General features: G+C 41.3%; 2 protein-coding genes across 3 annotated transcripts; one reads left to right on the top strand and one right to left on the bottom strand.

Moving 5' to 3' along the window:
* Window positions 1–694: 694 nt before the first annotated feature.
* On the top strand, window positions 695–12776 carry LOC116926385 (MAP kinase-activating death domain protein). 2 transcript variants are annotated; one of them, XM_045176138.1, is made up of 27 exons: window positions 695–880; window positions 1523–2036; window positions 2106–2238; window positions 2328–2538; window positions 2617–2774; window positions 2845–3817; window positions 3885–4071; window positions 4156–4257; window positions 4325–4575; window positions 4642–4779; window positions 4856–5056; window positions 5132–5386; window positions 5453–5759; window positions 5824–5940; window positions 6016–6158; window positions 6228–6386; window positions 6450–6665; window positions 6736–6978; window positions 7056–7202; window positions 7266–7540; window positions 7595–7811; window positions 7876–8148; window positions 8210–8389; window positions 10504–10512; window positions 11641–11713; window positions 11793–11839; window positions 12307–12776. In XM_045176138.1, the coding sequence occupies exons 2-27, from the start codon at window positions 1649–1651 to the stop codon at window positions 12391–12393; spliced, it is 5490 nt and encodes a 1829-aa protein (XP_045032073.1). In that variant the 5' UTR covers window positions 695–880; window positions 1523–1648; the 3' UTR covers window positions 12394–12776. The 2 variants fall into 2 exon arrangements, with proteins under 2 accessions (XP_045032073.1, XP_045032072.1); XM_045176137.1 differs by having other exon boundaries at window positions 696–880; window positions 3885–4095.
* On the bottom strand, window positions 12764–13945 carry LOC116926431 (mediator of RNA polymerase II transcription subunit 19). The gene is made up of 3 exons (XM_032933332.2): window positions 13566–13945; window positions 13253–13509; window positions 12764–13187 (listed from the first exon to the last, which is right to left on the bottom strand). Exons 1-3 carry the CDS (start codon window positions 13768–13770, stop codon window positions 12846–12848), a joined length of 804 nt encoding a protein of 267 aa, XP_032789223.1. The 5' UTR covers window positions 13771–13945; the 3' UTR covers window positions 12764–12845.
* Window position 13946: the final 1 nt, after the last annotated feature.

Genomic DNA, 13946 nt, shown 5'->3' on the forward strand with positions numbered 1-13946 from the left:
TTTCATCGATACGCATAGTCCATCTCCTGGTTTACTTGCGTTTGCCTTCTTTAAAGATGTACGAAAAAGATTGATTGCATTTAACTATCCTGATTTTTATGGTAATATTAAAAATGAATTTTAAGAGCGACGAATTGACATTTTGGTGGTTTAATATCAAACTACAAAATTACAAACTCGATAGAAACTGAGCGCCTCGGTTCATACATCGTTTTTCATTTAGCCTGGTGCTTATGCTATCGATCTTACATCGATTGGGTTCTGCTACGACGTTCCATCTTGGTATAAACAGCCGAAGATTTCTCGTTGACATAAATCTTCGTCGACTAGCCAACAGTCCATCCCCGCAGTTGACGTTAATGACACACTAGCTGAATTGACGTCATCAAGTTCTCTGAAGATCGACGTTGTGCTCTCCGGAAATGTCAACAACGTGAACAGAATTTAACAATATTGTCTCCTCCCACGTTTTTTTAGTACGATCCATATAAATCTTTAATGAAGTAAACTGGATACCATTGTTGGTAAGTCGAAGGACCTTTAGACGCTGGCCTTTTCTTTAAATCTTTTTTCTTTTACATTGGCTTTCATAAAATGTTCTAAATGTTATAATAACGACTACGACTCCTTTCAACTTTCAGACGAATATGGGGCTTTGCAAGGCGCCTGCGCGCGCCGCCCTGTGGCTCATAAAGGAAAGATGACGAGAAAGCAGGTTGCAGTCTTCGGGCGGGCATTCTGAGCAACGAGCCAGATGTGAATCGGTTCGACATATTACGAACAGTTGACAATTTAGACTCTGAATATCCAAATCCTCGATTCATGTGAGACTGAAATCCTCAACACCATCATCAGTGGAGATGGCAGCCATCAAACCAAGGTAAGTTGTGTCATTTCAGTCGTTAAAAGCCTGCATATTGATGGGGCTATTAGTCGTTCATCGTTTACGTTTCCTTTAATGTTTGAAGCAAGTACCAGTTAGGGGAGTTGTAAATTGTGAAAACTATATCATTATTGTGTACATTTTCTCATCATAACTTGTCTGTGTAAGTGACTCTATGCATGGCGATGACGTGTTGGTCTAGATAGAGCAGGGGTAACCGATCAATAAACGAGCGCCAACATGGCTACCACCATTCCCTCCCCTCATCGTACAGCCGTTTGTATGCCTGGCCATTTGTTTCACACACACGCGTACAGACTCAGTAACAAGGCATATCACTAGTAAACTACGTTCACCCAAACTGTTTTTCCTTTCTTCGTCATTGTTCAGCATCCGGTGATGATTGCTTATCCGCAAAACGAGATCAACCGCCATTTTTTTTCTCTACCCCTTTACGCGTGAAACAAATGACATGTTAAAAACCAAAAAGAATTCTATTATTTGTCGTTGTGTTTGTTTTATGAGAACGAGAAGTTTTACGATGAATTTGTGATCCACATAATGTGTGTTGCATGCACACAGGTTCAATTTCTGATTTTAACTTTGTAATGTAAAAAACTTGGCTGGTCTGGGATTCAGGTAATCGATAGACAACGTTGCTGCCAAAGCAAGTGCACTATTTGCGCGACATTTGCAGCCAAAGTTGCAAATAATTGAGCAGAAAGGAGAGGAAAACAAGAAGACCAAGTCAAGTGGGTCAAAGTAATGGCGTCGTCGGCTGGAGGCAGTGGTGGCTGCGACGCCACCAAGAAGTACTTTTGCCCACGATTGATCGACTATTTGGCCATTGTTGGATCACGACGCCCTGCCAGCTACTCTGCTGGATCACGTAGCAAAGCTCCTCCTCCTTCTGGTGGAACTATTGGGTCAGCAACTCCATTAAATGCATCTGCACGCGGAGGACATGCAACGTCGGTGACACCCGAGCTTTTGCGTCGATATCCGATCGATGACCACGCCGATTTTCCTCTACCGCTCGATATGGTCTATTTCTGCCAGCCGGAAGGTTGCCTCTCCCTAGGCAACCGACGTCCTGGAGACCACCGAAGGGATATTGATTCCTTCGTCTTCACTCTCACCGATAAGGATTCCGGTATGTAATTGAATGTTCTCCACTTTCAATTTCTAAAGGTTTCTCTCGTCATCTTTTCGCTAACAACAGGAAAGACGAGGTATGGCGTGTGCATTAATTTCTTCCGGCCTGTAGAACGTCTTCCGTCCACAACGTCCGTCTCATCAAGGCGTGATTCATGGAGGGATTCCATTCACAGAAGTTCCGACTCCGCCTTTTCCAGGTAAATTGCAAATCATAAAAGCTGGGAGCTTATAAAAATAGCTTTTGCAAACCATAAAAAGTCAATGAAAATATTTTGGTACGATAAAGCGACCAGCGGAGTACGATGGCGCCGAGCGATTCGGATCGAGATTGCTCTAGTGCCCATCGCTATCACCCGGCTGATCCGGTTTCTGGGGGTGTATCTGTGGGTGTCAAATGGCCTCCTCATTCAGCTGGACCGACGGGTCCCAATCAAGGTCAAGACTCTGAAAGTGGGGGATCTCAACCACCTTCGCCAAGAGCCAACCGGAGGAGACAGGTAAAATTGTTAAATAAAACTAATCTTTTCGTTTTAAAATTTTTTTATCTCTTTACGGGTGTGTGTGTGTGTTTATAGCGCTCACGTAATCAATATTTGACCTCCATCTGCCTCCTGTCTCACCATCCTTTCTTTACCCTCTTCCGTGAGTGCCTTGTCGTCCTTAAAAAACTGATTGACGCCTGTCACGAAAACTCGTCCCCGAAACGACTCGGAGCCTCTCGTTTAACATCCAGGTATCTTTCCTCATTGCGCAAATTTCGCAAAACATAAAATGGTAATGATTTTATGTCAAATTTTAATCAGGGACTCGGTATGGGGGTTGTTAACGGGCCAAACAACGGAAGCTTCATCATCTATAGTGCTTCATGACGTTCGTGACATTGAGACATGGATCCTTCGTCTTCTTAGCGCTCCGGTGCCTATACCTGGCAAAACGCGAGTGGAACTTGAAATTTTGCCTCGTTCTCTCCAACCAACACCTTTGGTGTTTGCCCTACCCGACCACACCCGTTTCCCCATGGTCGATTTCCCGTTGCATCTCCCTTTGGAGTTGTTAGGCGTCGATACCTGTCTCAAGGTTTTGTCTCTCATCATGCTCGAGCATAAGGTGATTATGCAGTCACGCGACTACAATGCCCTCTCCATGTCCGTGCTGGCCTTTGTTACCATGCTCTATCCACTCGAGTATATGTTTCCCGTCATACCACTCTTGCCAACCTGCATGAGCTGTGCCGAACAGCTTTTGCTAGCCCCAACGCCTTACATCATCGGCATTTCGGGAACGTTTTTCCAGCACAAGAAACATTTCAAATTGCCCGACGACGTCTGGCTTATCGATCTAGACTCGAACCGCATCAGCGTCCCCTCAAGGGCAGATGATGTTCCACCGCTACCCGAACCCGAATGCAGCATTTTACGTAATCATTTGCGTCAAGCATTAGCAAGCATGAGCGGTGAAACCATTCGACCTGGCGGAAATGTGGCCAATCAACAGCAACAGCATCATCGTGGAAGTCATGATTTCTCTGCGTCATCGGAAATGGGCCAAGGCCACTTTAGTCCGTTTATTTATGGCAACGATGTCGATTCGGTGGATATTGCCACTAGAGTGGCAATGGTACGTTTCTTCAACTCTCAGAATCTGCTGGCCAATTTCGCTGAACACACTCGAACCCTACGGTTGTATCCACGACCTGTGGTAGCCTTCCAGATTAACAGCTTCCTCCGATCACGACCGAGAGCTGGGCCGTACCTCCACAAGTTTGCTAGAACTCAGGTAAGTTTTTGTTTGTCTTCGTTGTTCTATGGGATTGCAGTGAATAACGGTGATACATTCTTGACAGGCTGTCGAATTTTTGGCAGAATGGAGTCTGTCGCCGACCAACGTGGCCTTTCTCCGTGTTCAAACGGGCGTTTTCGATCCGGCCATTATCGGAGATAAACTCAAATGGTTCAGCGAACAATACGAACCGCTGCAGTTTGTCGTTTGGGACGAGGCCAGTTCAATGGACAGCGCTCTCCGCTCTCTAGGCAAACACGATCAAATTCAAACCGGTATTCTTGGGAACTCTAATCAGAGAGATAATTATATCTCTCATCAATTTCATTTTATAGACGAAAGTGGGTCGGATTCTGAAGGTGGAGGGAGTTCGACTTCATCTTATTCATCCTTAAGTGATCTCGTGTCTGAACAACGAACACCCGATGCGTCTCCTGGTTAGTCCGAATACATGATTTAAGTATGATTAAAAGACAAACCTCTAACTGCGATGTATTGTGTCAGGCCCTGCACTTCAAGCGGTCCCCATGACGCTGTCAAGTGGAATTGATCTCAAATCAATCTATCGCCCTCCATCTACCTTACAGCTTCCGGGTGGTGGACCAGGGTTAGAGTTAAACGAATCAGCCTTTTCCCAGCCTGAGTCTATGTCTTCGTCATCATCGCAAAGTTCTATCGGATCATCTCACGGCATCCAGACTGAGTTGGCCGCCGAGAGCGAGACCGTCGCCCCCCAACCTCGTAATATCTCAGAGGTATGAGATAATGAAATTTGTTCAAATCTTTTTCTTTATTATTTTAATGGGTTCATTAACGAACAGGATAAGACTGACGATGTCTTTAACGCCTCCGACTCTGACACTGTGGTACCGAGCGCTAGTCAGGAGTCAACGACCAACAGGAACTTGTCGCTTGATAGCGTCCCTGCTTTGGAAAATGAGATTACCCCTTCGAAAATAGTATGTTTTTGTAATCGCCACTTTTACGTAACGACGATTAAAACATCTGTTTTGTTTGTTTTTTTACATTTTCAAGATTACGAGGCCATCTAGCATCAGCGTGATGACCGATCGATCTTTGAGTACAGGTTCCAGTGGCTCCAACAATTCCGGGAACGCCAATCGCCAAAGCAGCCAGACTTCGTTATTTGAACAGCTGGCGTCCCAAGCTAAGGATCTTGTTCGTGAGAGTACAAGACAAAGTAGCCAAGAAAAGCTATTGGCCCAAATGGACAAAGTAATGACCAGTGCATTACCATTTACTTTAGAATATGACGACTTAAATTTTATTTTCTGCTTCATTCAACCTTAGTTTCGGATTCAAGCCAAAGAGAAGATTTCAGATGCTGCACGCCAAACAAGCGAAGATGGGTTTTTCAATCCATCTACTTTAGAACAATTTACTGCTGGAGCTCGCAGGGCGGCAGAGGAGGCCAGCCGAAGTGTCCAGGAAGCGTCACGAACTCTTAAAGAAGCTTCAGAAGACATAACGGCTGTTAGTAAGAATACAATCGGAGATTTTACTAAAAGTGCAAAGCACGCTGCAGCTAAAGGAGGGTTGTTAAAGGTAAATGTCAATGAACTAGTCGGTGCACAATTCAAAGGTGATTTTCGATTCTAATCGTCCCAATAGGCACTGGGAAGCTCTCGAGAATCGTCTAGCAATCTCTCAGCTGGATTACGCTCTTTAGGATCATTAGGTTCACTCACATCGCGTAGTTCCATTACTCTTTCTGAACCACCACTGGCTCAATTGCAGCAGCAACAACAAGAGATTCAACAGCCTCAACCAGTCAGCCATGCCGGTAAACTCGTTCGCAGCGACAGTGTCAGTAGTCAGCGTGATGGTCTGTCAGGTGGACGAGATTTCCTTTCGAGCGTCAGTAGCGAACTCAATGGATTAGCGGCGCAAACGACAAGCATGTTTAGCGGTTTATTTGGTAAAAAATTATCCTCAAAACCAGGATTTCTTTTATCTCATTCTAATTAACTTCCAAATTCTAGGTTCAAAAGGTTCCAATCGTAGCCAACAAAATGCTCCCCAACCTTTCCGTCTACATCCGCAAGATTCATCTCGACGGTCTAAAGAGCGACAGCCACCATTTGGCCCATTCCCCAGAAGTAAGTTTCAGGTTTTGTAACCGGTTAAACTATTACATTTTATGAATAATGTGTTTACATTTCATACTATATCAGCTAGTAGACGTGGCTTAGTGGAGAAATCCTCTTTGATACGACACACTTCGTCAGCCAAGCCCAAACGACCCGACAATGCCCAGCCATCGCAGATTGGTGATCGCTCAGCCAACGCCATTGATAGCCAGACGCTACTGAAAGATGTACGTAATTTATCATTCTTTAAATGGTTATCAAACGGCCCCTATTAAACACGATGATTTCACGTACAGGCGGTGAATCAAGTAATAGAAGGAGAAGGTGTGGGTTGGTTGAAGCTGAACCGAATCCGGAAATTGATGGAAGATGAAAACTATCGTAATCTCGTCGTCAGTAGACTCAACAAGACGCTCGATCAAAAGATTGGTCCTGATGAACACATTGACGATGTGGTAATGCACGAATCTCTACAAATTCTTTCCGACACTTCCATTAAAATTGGTTTGTTTGAACAGTGCGTCAGTCGTGCTGTGTGGAAGGGAATGCTGAAAATGTTGATAGCTGTCACCGCAGGTCTGGAGCAGACGTACATCAATCACGGCTCTGGAGGTATGGCATCCTCCTTCCAGTTGCTGGAAATCGCTCACACCCATTATTGGACAAAAGACGTGAGTGATGGCAAGTTTTCGGATTTCGCTTCAACCAGCCTCAGCACTGCGCAAGCGTCATTGGTAAAACGGATTTTACGTGGTGGAATATCGCAGTGTTGCACATGATTGTGAATTTTTGAAATGTTTTTAGCGTGGCAGTCCGATGGGCAGTCGAGAAAACCTACCGTCACCTCATAGTCCACGGACTAGTGTTTTGGCTACAGAGTCAGACAGAAGTTACAGCAATTCACCGGAAGCAGCTGGAACACCAGTTCCATCTCGAATGTCACGAAGTGACGCGTCCAGCCCAGAGCCAGGCAATCCAGACATACTGCGTGAACTGTTGGAGCGCAAACGAAACCTTATGTTGCTCTCTTTACAAGGGGAATCTCAAGTAAAAATAAAAAAAAAATCAATTCCCTCTTTCCGTGCAGCATTTAATGGTACACGTGTTTAATGAAAACGTTTCAGACTAGCCTTGCAAGCGGCGACGGGCAAGGATCGTGCAGTGCTTCTGAGGCTGGGAGTATCATTACCAATCCGGCCTTTTACCGTCAGAAACTCTCCCATCAATCATTTAGAAGCACCATGTCGGATGGAGAGCCAGATCAACAACAGGTGAAAACACAAATTGAAAATATTTTTAAAATTCTTTTATTTATTAAGCAATTGATTTATTAGGTTGTTCGCGGTTTCGTCCGGCAGAATGCGGCTGGTTGGTCATCGAAATCTTCCATTACGACAGGCTACCGCTATCATGCTGGCAATATGGTAACGACAGCCGGCACTCCAAGTCCCGAATCCGTGCGAATGTATATTTTCGAGGGCCTTCTTGGCAAGGATAGATCCAGTTTGTGGGATCAGAGTCAATTTTGGGAAGATGCTTTCCTTGATGCAGTGTCCCAGGAAAGGGATTTAGTCGGGATGGATCAAGGACCTGGTGAAATGATGGAAAGGTATTACAAATCATCTTCCATTTGCACACCAAGCATTTCATAACTGTTCATTAGGTATAAATCGCTGAGCGAAACGGAACGGAAGAGATTGGAACACGAAGAAGATCGATTGCTTTCAACGTTGCTTTATAACTTGGTGGCTTTTATGGTGATGGTCGATGTCGATAAAACGGAGCTGAAACGCAAAGTGAGGCGACTGCTAGGCAAATCTCATATCGGACTGGCTTATAGCCACGAAGTGCATCAGCTCTTGGATCAAGTTGAACATTTGGTAATATCACTTTCATTCCGTCTTCGAAAAACCAATGATAATCATGACTATTGGCCGAATGCAGAGAGGCAATGACATCGACTTGAAGCCGTTTGCTTCACGTCAAATGCACAGGCATAGTTTCACCGTTCAGGTAGGGACCGATGCTTCAGGTGATTTGCGCTTCCTGGAAGTTCGAGATGACGGACTCATTCTGCGGGCTGTCAGCGGCGCCATTATGGAACGCTGGTGGTTTGAACGTATCGTTAACATGACCTACAGTCCCAAAACGAAGATCCTCTGTCTTTGGCGACGCAATGGCGGGCAAACCCAACTTCACAAGTATTATACGAAAAAGGTATGGCATCTTTTGATATCGTATCCGTTCGTTTCTCTAATTCTCCCCTTTTTCATCGCAGTGCAAGGCATTGTATTACTGCATCAAAGAGGCAATGGAAAGAGCTGCTGCTAGAGGCGCTGGAGCTTTACCTGGTATGGAACTCGGTGGAGAATTCCCCATTCAAGATTTACGGACAGGTGAAGGTGGTCTCCTACAAGTGTGCATCGAAGGTGTCGGTCTCCTCTTCGCCAACAGCAAAGTAAGTGTCTATCTCTAATTCTTTTGTCTTTTTCCATCTTTTGTCTGTTTTTTTTATTATTATTATTATTTTTTTTTTTTTCGCTGAGCATTTCGAATCGCGTCTTGATATCTTCTGTGAGATTGCCAGATATTGCAAAATTCTTACTTGCCAGCTCAGCTGTGAGATATGTTCATTCGTTTTTCCGTCTGTTTTTATGTCGGCGAGGAATTGGCAGTTTAAAAAAATTGAAAAAAGTCAAGCATGATGCAATAGATTACAGAATTTGTGAGCTCGATATCATGAAGTCAATTCAAGTCAATGCCTCGCTCGACCGTCGTCATTATTATTGCTGCTGTGCTCATATTATCAACAAACTTAGACAGTAAGGACCCTCTCAAAATTGACTGATGTTTCTAAAGTAGTAAAACATATCTTCAAAACGTAGACATCGCAACGATGATAAAATGTCGCCGTTCTTGCCATTCGAACATGTTTCCGTATGGTGAAGTCCAATAATATCCACATGACCAACCATTAATCTATCAATTCCGCCGTTGTATTTTGTTTTTCCATTTTTCCATTTTTTAACGAGTTGGATAGTTGAAATACTTGCGGGAGTCTAACGTTAAATTGAATTATCTTTTCTCGTTTTTTTTTCCCCCTCCTTTGTTTTCCTATCGACGAAATAATCATCATTTATTTCGATTTCGACGTGAACACACAAGTTGCATGATACATTATTTCTTTTGGAACATAAAAAAAAAAAATCTTTTACCATTTCTTACATATTTATTATATGATAGGTAAAACAATGTCTGTCCATTTTCTTTTTCATTCTACTTTACTCTGATTCTACTGTTTATGGATATCAATAGTTTATGATTCTACGTCGCTGCGTTTTTTTTTGGGTTTTTTTTTTAATTATTATTCTTAATTTTTTATTTTTTTGGGTTGATTTTGACGACAAAGAGTTCGAAAACCTTTCTCTCTTTTTCTTTCAGAAAAAAATCAGCAAGTAAATAATCACTGATGTTTTGCTCGTAGCCGTTTGTTCAGTCTTTTCCTCCATCTCCCTCTCTCCTCTTTATTTCTCTCTGTCTCGTCTTTAATCTTGCAACACGTTTCTCTTTCTCTCTTTAAATGGCAAGATGATGATTATTAGTTTGCTCAAACTCAACTTGGATATGTTGAGTCTTTTGTATTTGGCTCTCTTCTTACTATATTTGAATTCGTCTGTTCTACAATATTTTAACGTATTCATATTTCGCTATTGTCGTTCACAAAATTAATGAAAATGAGTAATTCAATGAGATTTTATGAGCTATGCCCGTTGACGTGCAACGCGAGGACGACATTCCTACGCTGAATTAATTTTCAAAAAACCTCGCTGTCCTTTGTCTACTTTTTTTTTTTTATTATTTTTGTTTTGCATCTCCCTCTCTATTTTTGTTTGTTTGCGCCCACTTGCCATTTAACCACGAGAAAACTGGGTCCGGAAGTGGTTATTTATGGCATTTTTTTTTTCCCCCGATGGCATAGCGAATCGGAGCGTTGCTACATGCATCATTTGTTTTGTGTAGTTGACTATTTTGATAACCGGAAATACGTACAGTATTTCCTCAACTAAACAGCAGGATGCGCTTTGTTGACCTGCGGTTTCGGTGGTACGAACGTCAAAAGCTGATAACAGATTTTGTATAGATACTTTTGTTTACTTTTTTGTTTTGTTTTTTTACTAAAGAAAAAAGAGAAACAAAATAATTAACGATTTTAAATGTTTCTCAATCATTTTGAGATGGTCCTCGGATTTGTTTTATGATGATAATAGCCCACTTGGATTTTGACTATAGGCTATGTTGTAGTAGGGAGAGCAGATGATGACAGAAATTCTAACAACACAAAGACGCTTTGAAATATTTCTTTAAAAAAACAAACAAACAAAAAACAATAGAATATTTTCAGTTGCCAATTTGTTGTCAAGTCTTGAGTTATTCAACCGCATATGATTTTCTCTCTATCTATTCTCTCATTTTTTTTTTTTAATTCTCTTGTTTCTATCTGCTCGGCCATTTATAAATATATGTAAAAACTATATTTTAATGGCGGCGCGCGCACTACTTCCTCGATTGCAGGATTTTGAGGTATATTATACATCATCCATCATCCAACTGATCCTGATTGTTTGTTGTTGACTTTTCGTATGATTTTACTATATACTATCTCTATCACTTACCATTTCTCCACATGATTTATTTGTATCGGAATTTTTTCATTTCCCCCTTCATTATTCCGCAGTTATTTTTACCCTCCTTTTTATTATTATTATTATTATTATTTTAATTATTATAAGTTTTTCCCGAAAGAAATTATTATTTTTTTTTTCCTTCTTTCCTGTTTTTGTTTGTGGTCTGTCAACATTTTGACAATGTTTTTCGTTATCAATCTCCGACACATACGGTTCTCAGAATGCCAAGTGTTATATTCAAAACGAGTTGATACATGTCAACATCCAACACGTACATACATATATATATCCTAGTTTTGGTTGTAGCGTTGAACGTTTCAGTTTTTGGCGTTGCACTCCATCTGACCCCCGTTGACAAAGTGGCTATAACAAATCTGTTTTAAAAGAAAAAGAGACTGTTTTATGCAAAATGATTCACTGAATCATTTTCTTTTCCTTTTCGTACCCCAGCTGGAGAAAGAATGTCTCTTTTTTTGATTGCCCGAACAATTTCGGGCCAGACTCTCATTTTTGTTAACATCCACGCCGGTGCAGGAGCTTCGTTCCTAACGCTGCTGTGCTTTTTTTTTTTTTTTTTTTTGTTTGTACCTTTTTTTCAACTCGATTGTTTTGTGGCTCACTAAACAACAATCGCCATATACCTTATAATATTCAATTTTTCTTTATATTACTTCCTTTTGCCTTGCTATTTCTTGATTACCCTAACTTCCGATATCTCTCTCTTTCTGTCGATTGCACGCGTTTGTTGTTCTGTTTAGTTTCATTTTATTCTACTTCTTGTGCATGGCGTGCATGTCACTCATGTTTTGTTTTCGGTTTATCGAATGCTGTCGTCGAAATTTACCGTAGACTATCTAGAAAAAAAAACAATCAAACAACAAAACTATCCCTTTTCTATTGATTGATTGATTCTATTCTTCCTTGTCTGTTGTTGACGGACATTCTTCGATCGCGTCTAACGAAATGTTTCTTTTCATATCGCTTTCGTTTTTCCTTCTGTGCCACATCAATGGTCTTGTCGCAGTTTTTCGTACGGTTGGATTACATCCGCAAATGCTTCACTCAAAAAGGCGGAATCTTCGTCCTGGAAGAATACAGTAACTCTAAATGCAATTTCATATAATCATTAATTCTATTATTTCTTAAATATTCGATTTTTGTTTAAATTTGTGCCAGATCCCAAAACGAGACAAATTCTTCAACGTCGATACCAATCGGCCATGGTAAATATCATCATATTATTAGTAGATCATTATTTTTGTTTTTCGTTTCTATACGTATTTATCTAGACAACATGCATGTTCACTATTTCGTGAATCGAAATCACTTTTTCTTGTTTTGTTTTCGTTTATTTTTTATCCGAATTTACTTTTGTGTACCTACGAAATTTTCAATTAGGCCAACGAGATGGCATTAGCAATCCATCGTGTCTTTTCTGTCCGACTGTCTATAGCCAGTCAACAGTCTTGAGTTGATGTCTTTCAGTTGATGTGAGTCGCTCTTGGGGATTTTGCATCCGCATCTGTTATTCTGTTTCGTTATTGTGATCCAGCAAGGCAAGTTTCCCTCAGCCTTTCAACGTATTTAGTTGTTAGTTTGGCATGTAGCGGAAAAACAGAGGAAGTTAAGTTTGGAATAATATGTTTCTAAAGTCTCATTTCTACTTTTCTCTTCTTCTACCATCAAACAGGCGGATCAGATTTGTTACGCTGTTCTCTGCGTGTTCTCTTACGTGGCCGCCGGAAGCGAGCAGCGTAAAAAGGTGGAACCGAACTGAAAGCTCATCAATTGACCAAAGCACCATGCATCGGTGTATTTGCTTTGTTTTTATTATTTAATTTGTTGTACGTATTGATTATACTCGTCCGTTCACGAGACGGCGCAATAATTATTTAATTCTAGCCATCACGAGTCATGAAAATCCTATTGGTAGTTGGAAAATACTACATTGATTGTTTGCTTTTAGTATGTATAATTAATGAGTATGAAATTGTTGGATCCTTTGATCATATCACTTGAGCGATGGTTACTATACAGCTATCGTGCTTTTCATTGTTTTCGAATAAGCAGACGCTTTAGCAAAAAGAAAAGATAAAGAAAATGGCTCTCCGATTAGACGAAATAATTGGAATGAACAATAAACGGAATTCGGTCATTGTATGGAATTTTATTTATACTCTCGAATGAAGTAGTGAAAATTGAAATAAATCAATGTGACAAGAAATTTTATTAAAGAAGAGGCATCATTCCTGGTGGATTGCTGTTCGAATTTGTAGCTAGTGAGGCTGATGCGCCCGGATGCTCTGGACTGTGTTTTTGTTTCTTTTTCTTTTTTTCCTTCTTTTTCTTCTTACGATCTTTTTCATCTTCATGGCGTTTTTGTTTCTTATGCTTCTTTTCGTAGGATTCACCTCCGGAGCCAGCTCCTCCCTCTCCTACTACTCCAACCCCAGGTCCTGCTAGCCCAATCCCAGGCTCTTGAACCGATATTTCACTGCTCTTTTTGTGCTTCTTGTGTTTCTGCTTCTTTTTCTGAGGAGCCATGGAAGAAATTTGGTACTGCTCAGGCAACTGAAAATTTTGAAAAGCAAGATCTTAAGTATTTCTGTCACTTCTTGTATTAAAAAACAAGTTACTGGTCCTGGATGAAGGCGGAATCCTGCAAGTTGTGAGGAATTTAGAAAAGCCAAGTCCTTCCCACCAATTGGAGGCTTTTCGATAATGGATCTCAAAGAAGAGTTATCAGTATTGCCAGGTGTATCAATCATGCCAGGTAAACCAGGCAAGAAGGATGATAGTGAATCCTTGAATTTTTTCCCACTAAATTTGTTGTAAGAATGTTCCAAATTATAGTGAGCCATCAGGTTTGTTGCTCCGGTGAGGTCAGCATCTCCTGTAACAAAGCTATATCAAGTCAGATACTTAATACACTGTCTTTAGCGCAAATACCTGGTAATTCTTTGTGAAGATAAAAAGGACCAGTGTGAACAATGGTTGGGGTTTTTCCAAGAGATATGGTTGTTTTCAATGTTCCTGTGGAATCTTGCTGTCTTGGAACAACAGGGCTCCGGTTTCCTCTCGGGGAAGATCTCGGTGAGTTTGGCTCAAACCTCCGAAGAGAATCGGCTACTTGAATGGTGAAAGATTCCGACATCTTGTCAGAAGCTTTCAGGTTTACTCTTTAATACCGAGTCGTATTTAACGTACCGGCATCACTTTCAAAGAATTCCGACTACTACACATTGACTTTCAAAAATTCTGCGAAAAAGTTTAAGTGCAATATATCTGAAAAATATTGAAAAGACCTAACGACACGATCGGCGGGAGTAA

Source organism: Daphnia magna, linkage group LG7 (genome assembly GCF_020631705.1).
Source record: "Daphnia magna isolate NIES linkage group LG7, ASM2063170v1.1, whole genome shotgun sequence".
Classification (NCBI taxonomy): domain Eukaryota; kingdom Metazoa; phylum Arthropoda; class Branchiopoda; order Diplostraca; family Daphniidae; genus Daphnia; species Daphnia magna.

Coding starts and splice junctions, on each gene's coding strand:
- LOC116926385 (XM_045176137.1), top strand. CDS start 1,649: ATGGCGTCGTCGGCTGGAGGCAGTGGTGGCTGCGACGCCACCAAGAAG. Junction 2,539..2,616: donor GAGCCAACCGGAGGAGACAG/GTAAAATTGTTA, acceptor GTGTGTTTATAG/CGCTCACGTAATCAATATTT. Junction 7,812..7,875: donor TGGATCAAGTTGAACATTTG/GTAATATCACTT, acceptor GGCCGAATGCAG/AGAGGCAATGACATCGACTT.
- LOC116926431 (XM_032933332.2), bottom strand. CDS start 13,770: ATGTCGGAATCTTTCACCATTCAAGTAGCCGATTCTCTTCGGAGGTTT. Junction 13,510..13,565: donor TCTTCACAAAGAATTACCAG/GTATTTGCGCTA, acceptor GCTTTGTTACAG/GAGATGCTGACCTCACCGGA. Junction 13,188..13,252: donor TCCGCCTTCATCCAGGACCA/GTAACTTGTTTT, acceptor CAAAATTTTCAG/TTGCCTGAGCAGTACCAAAT.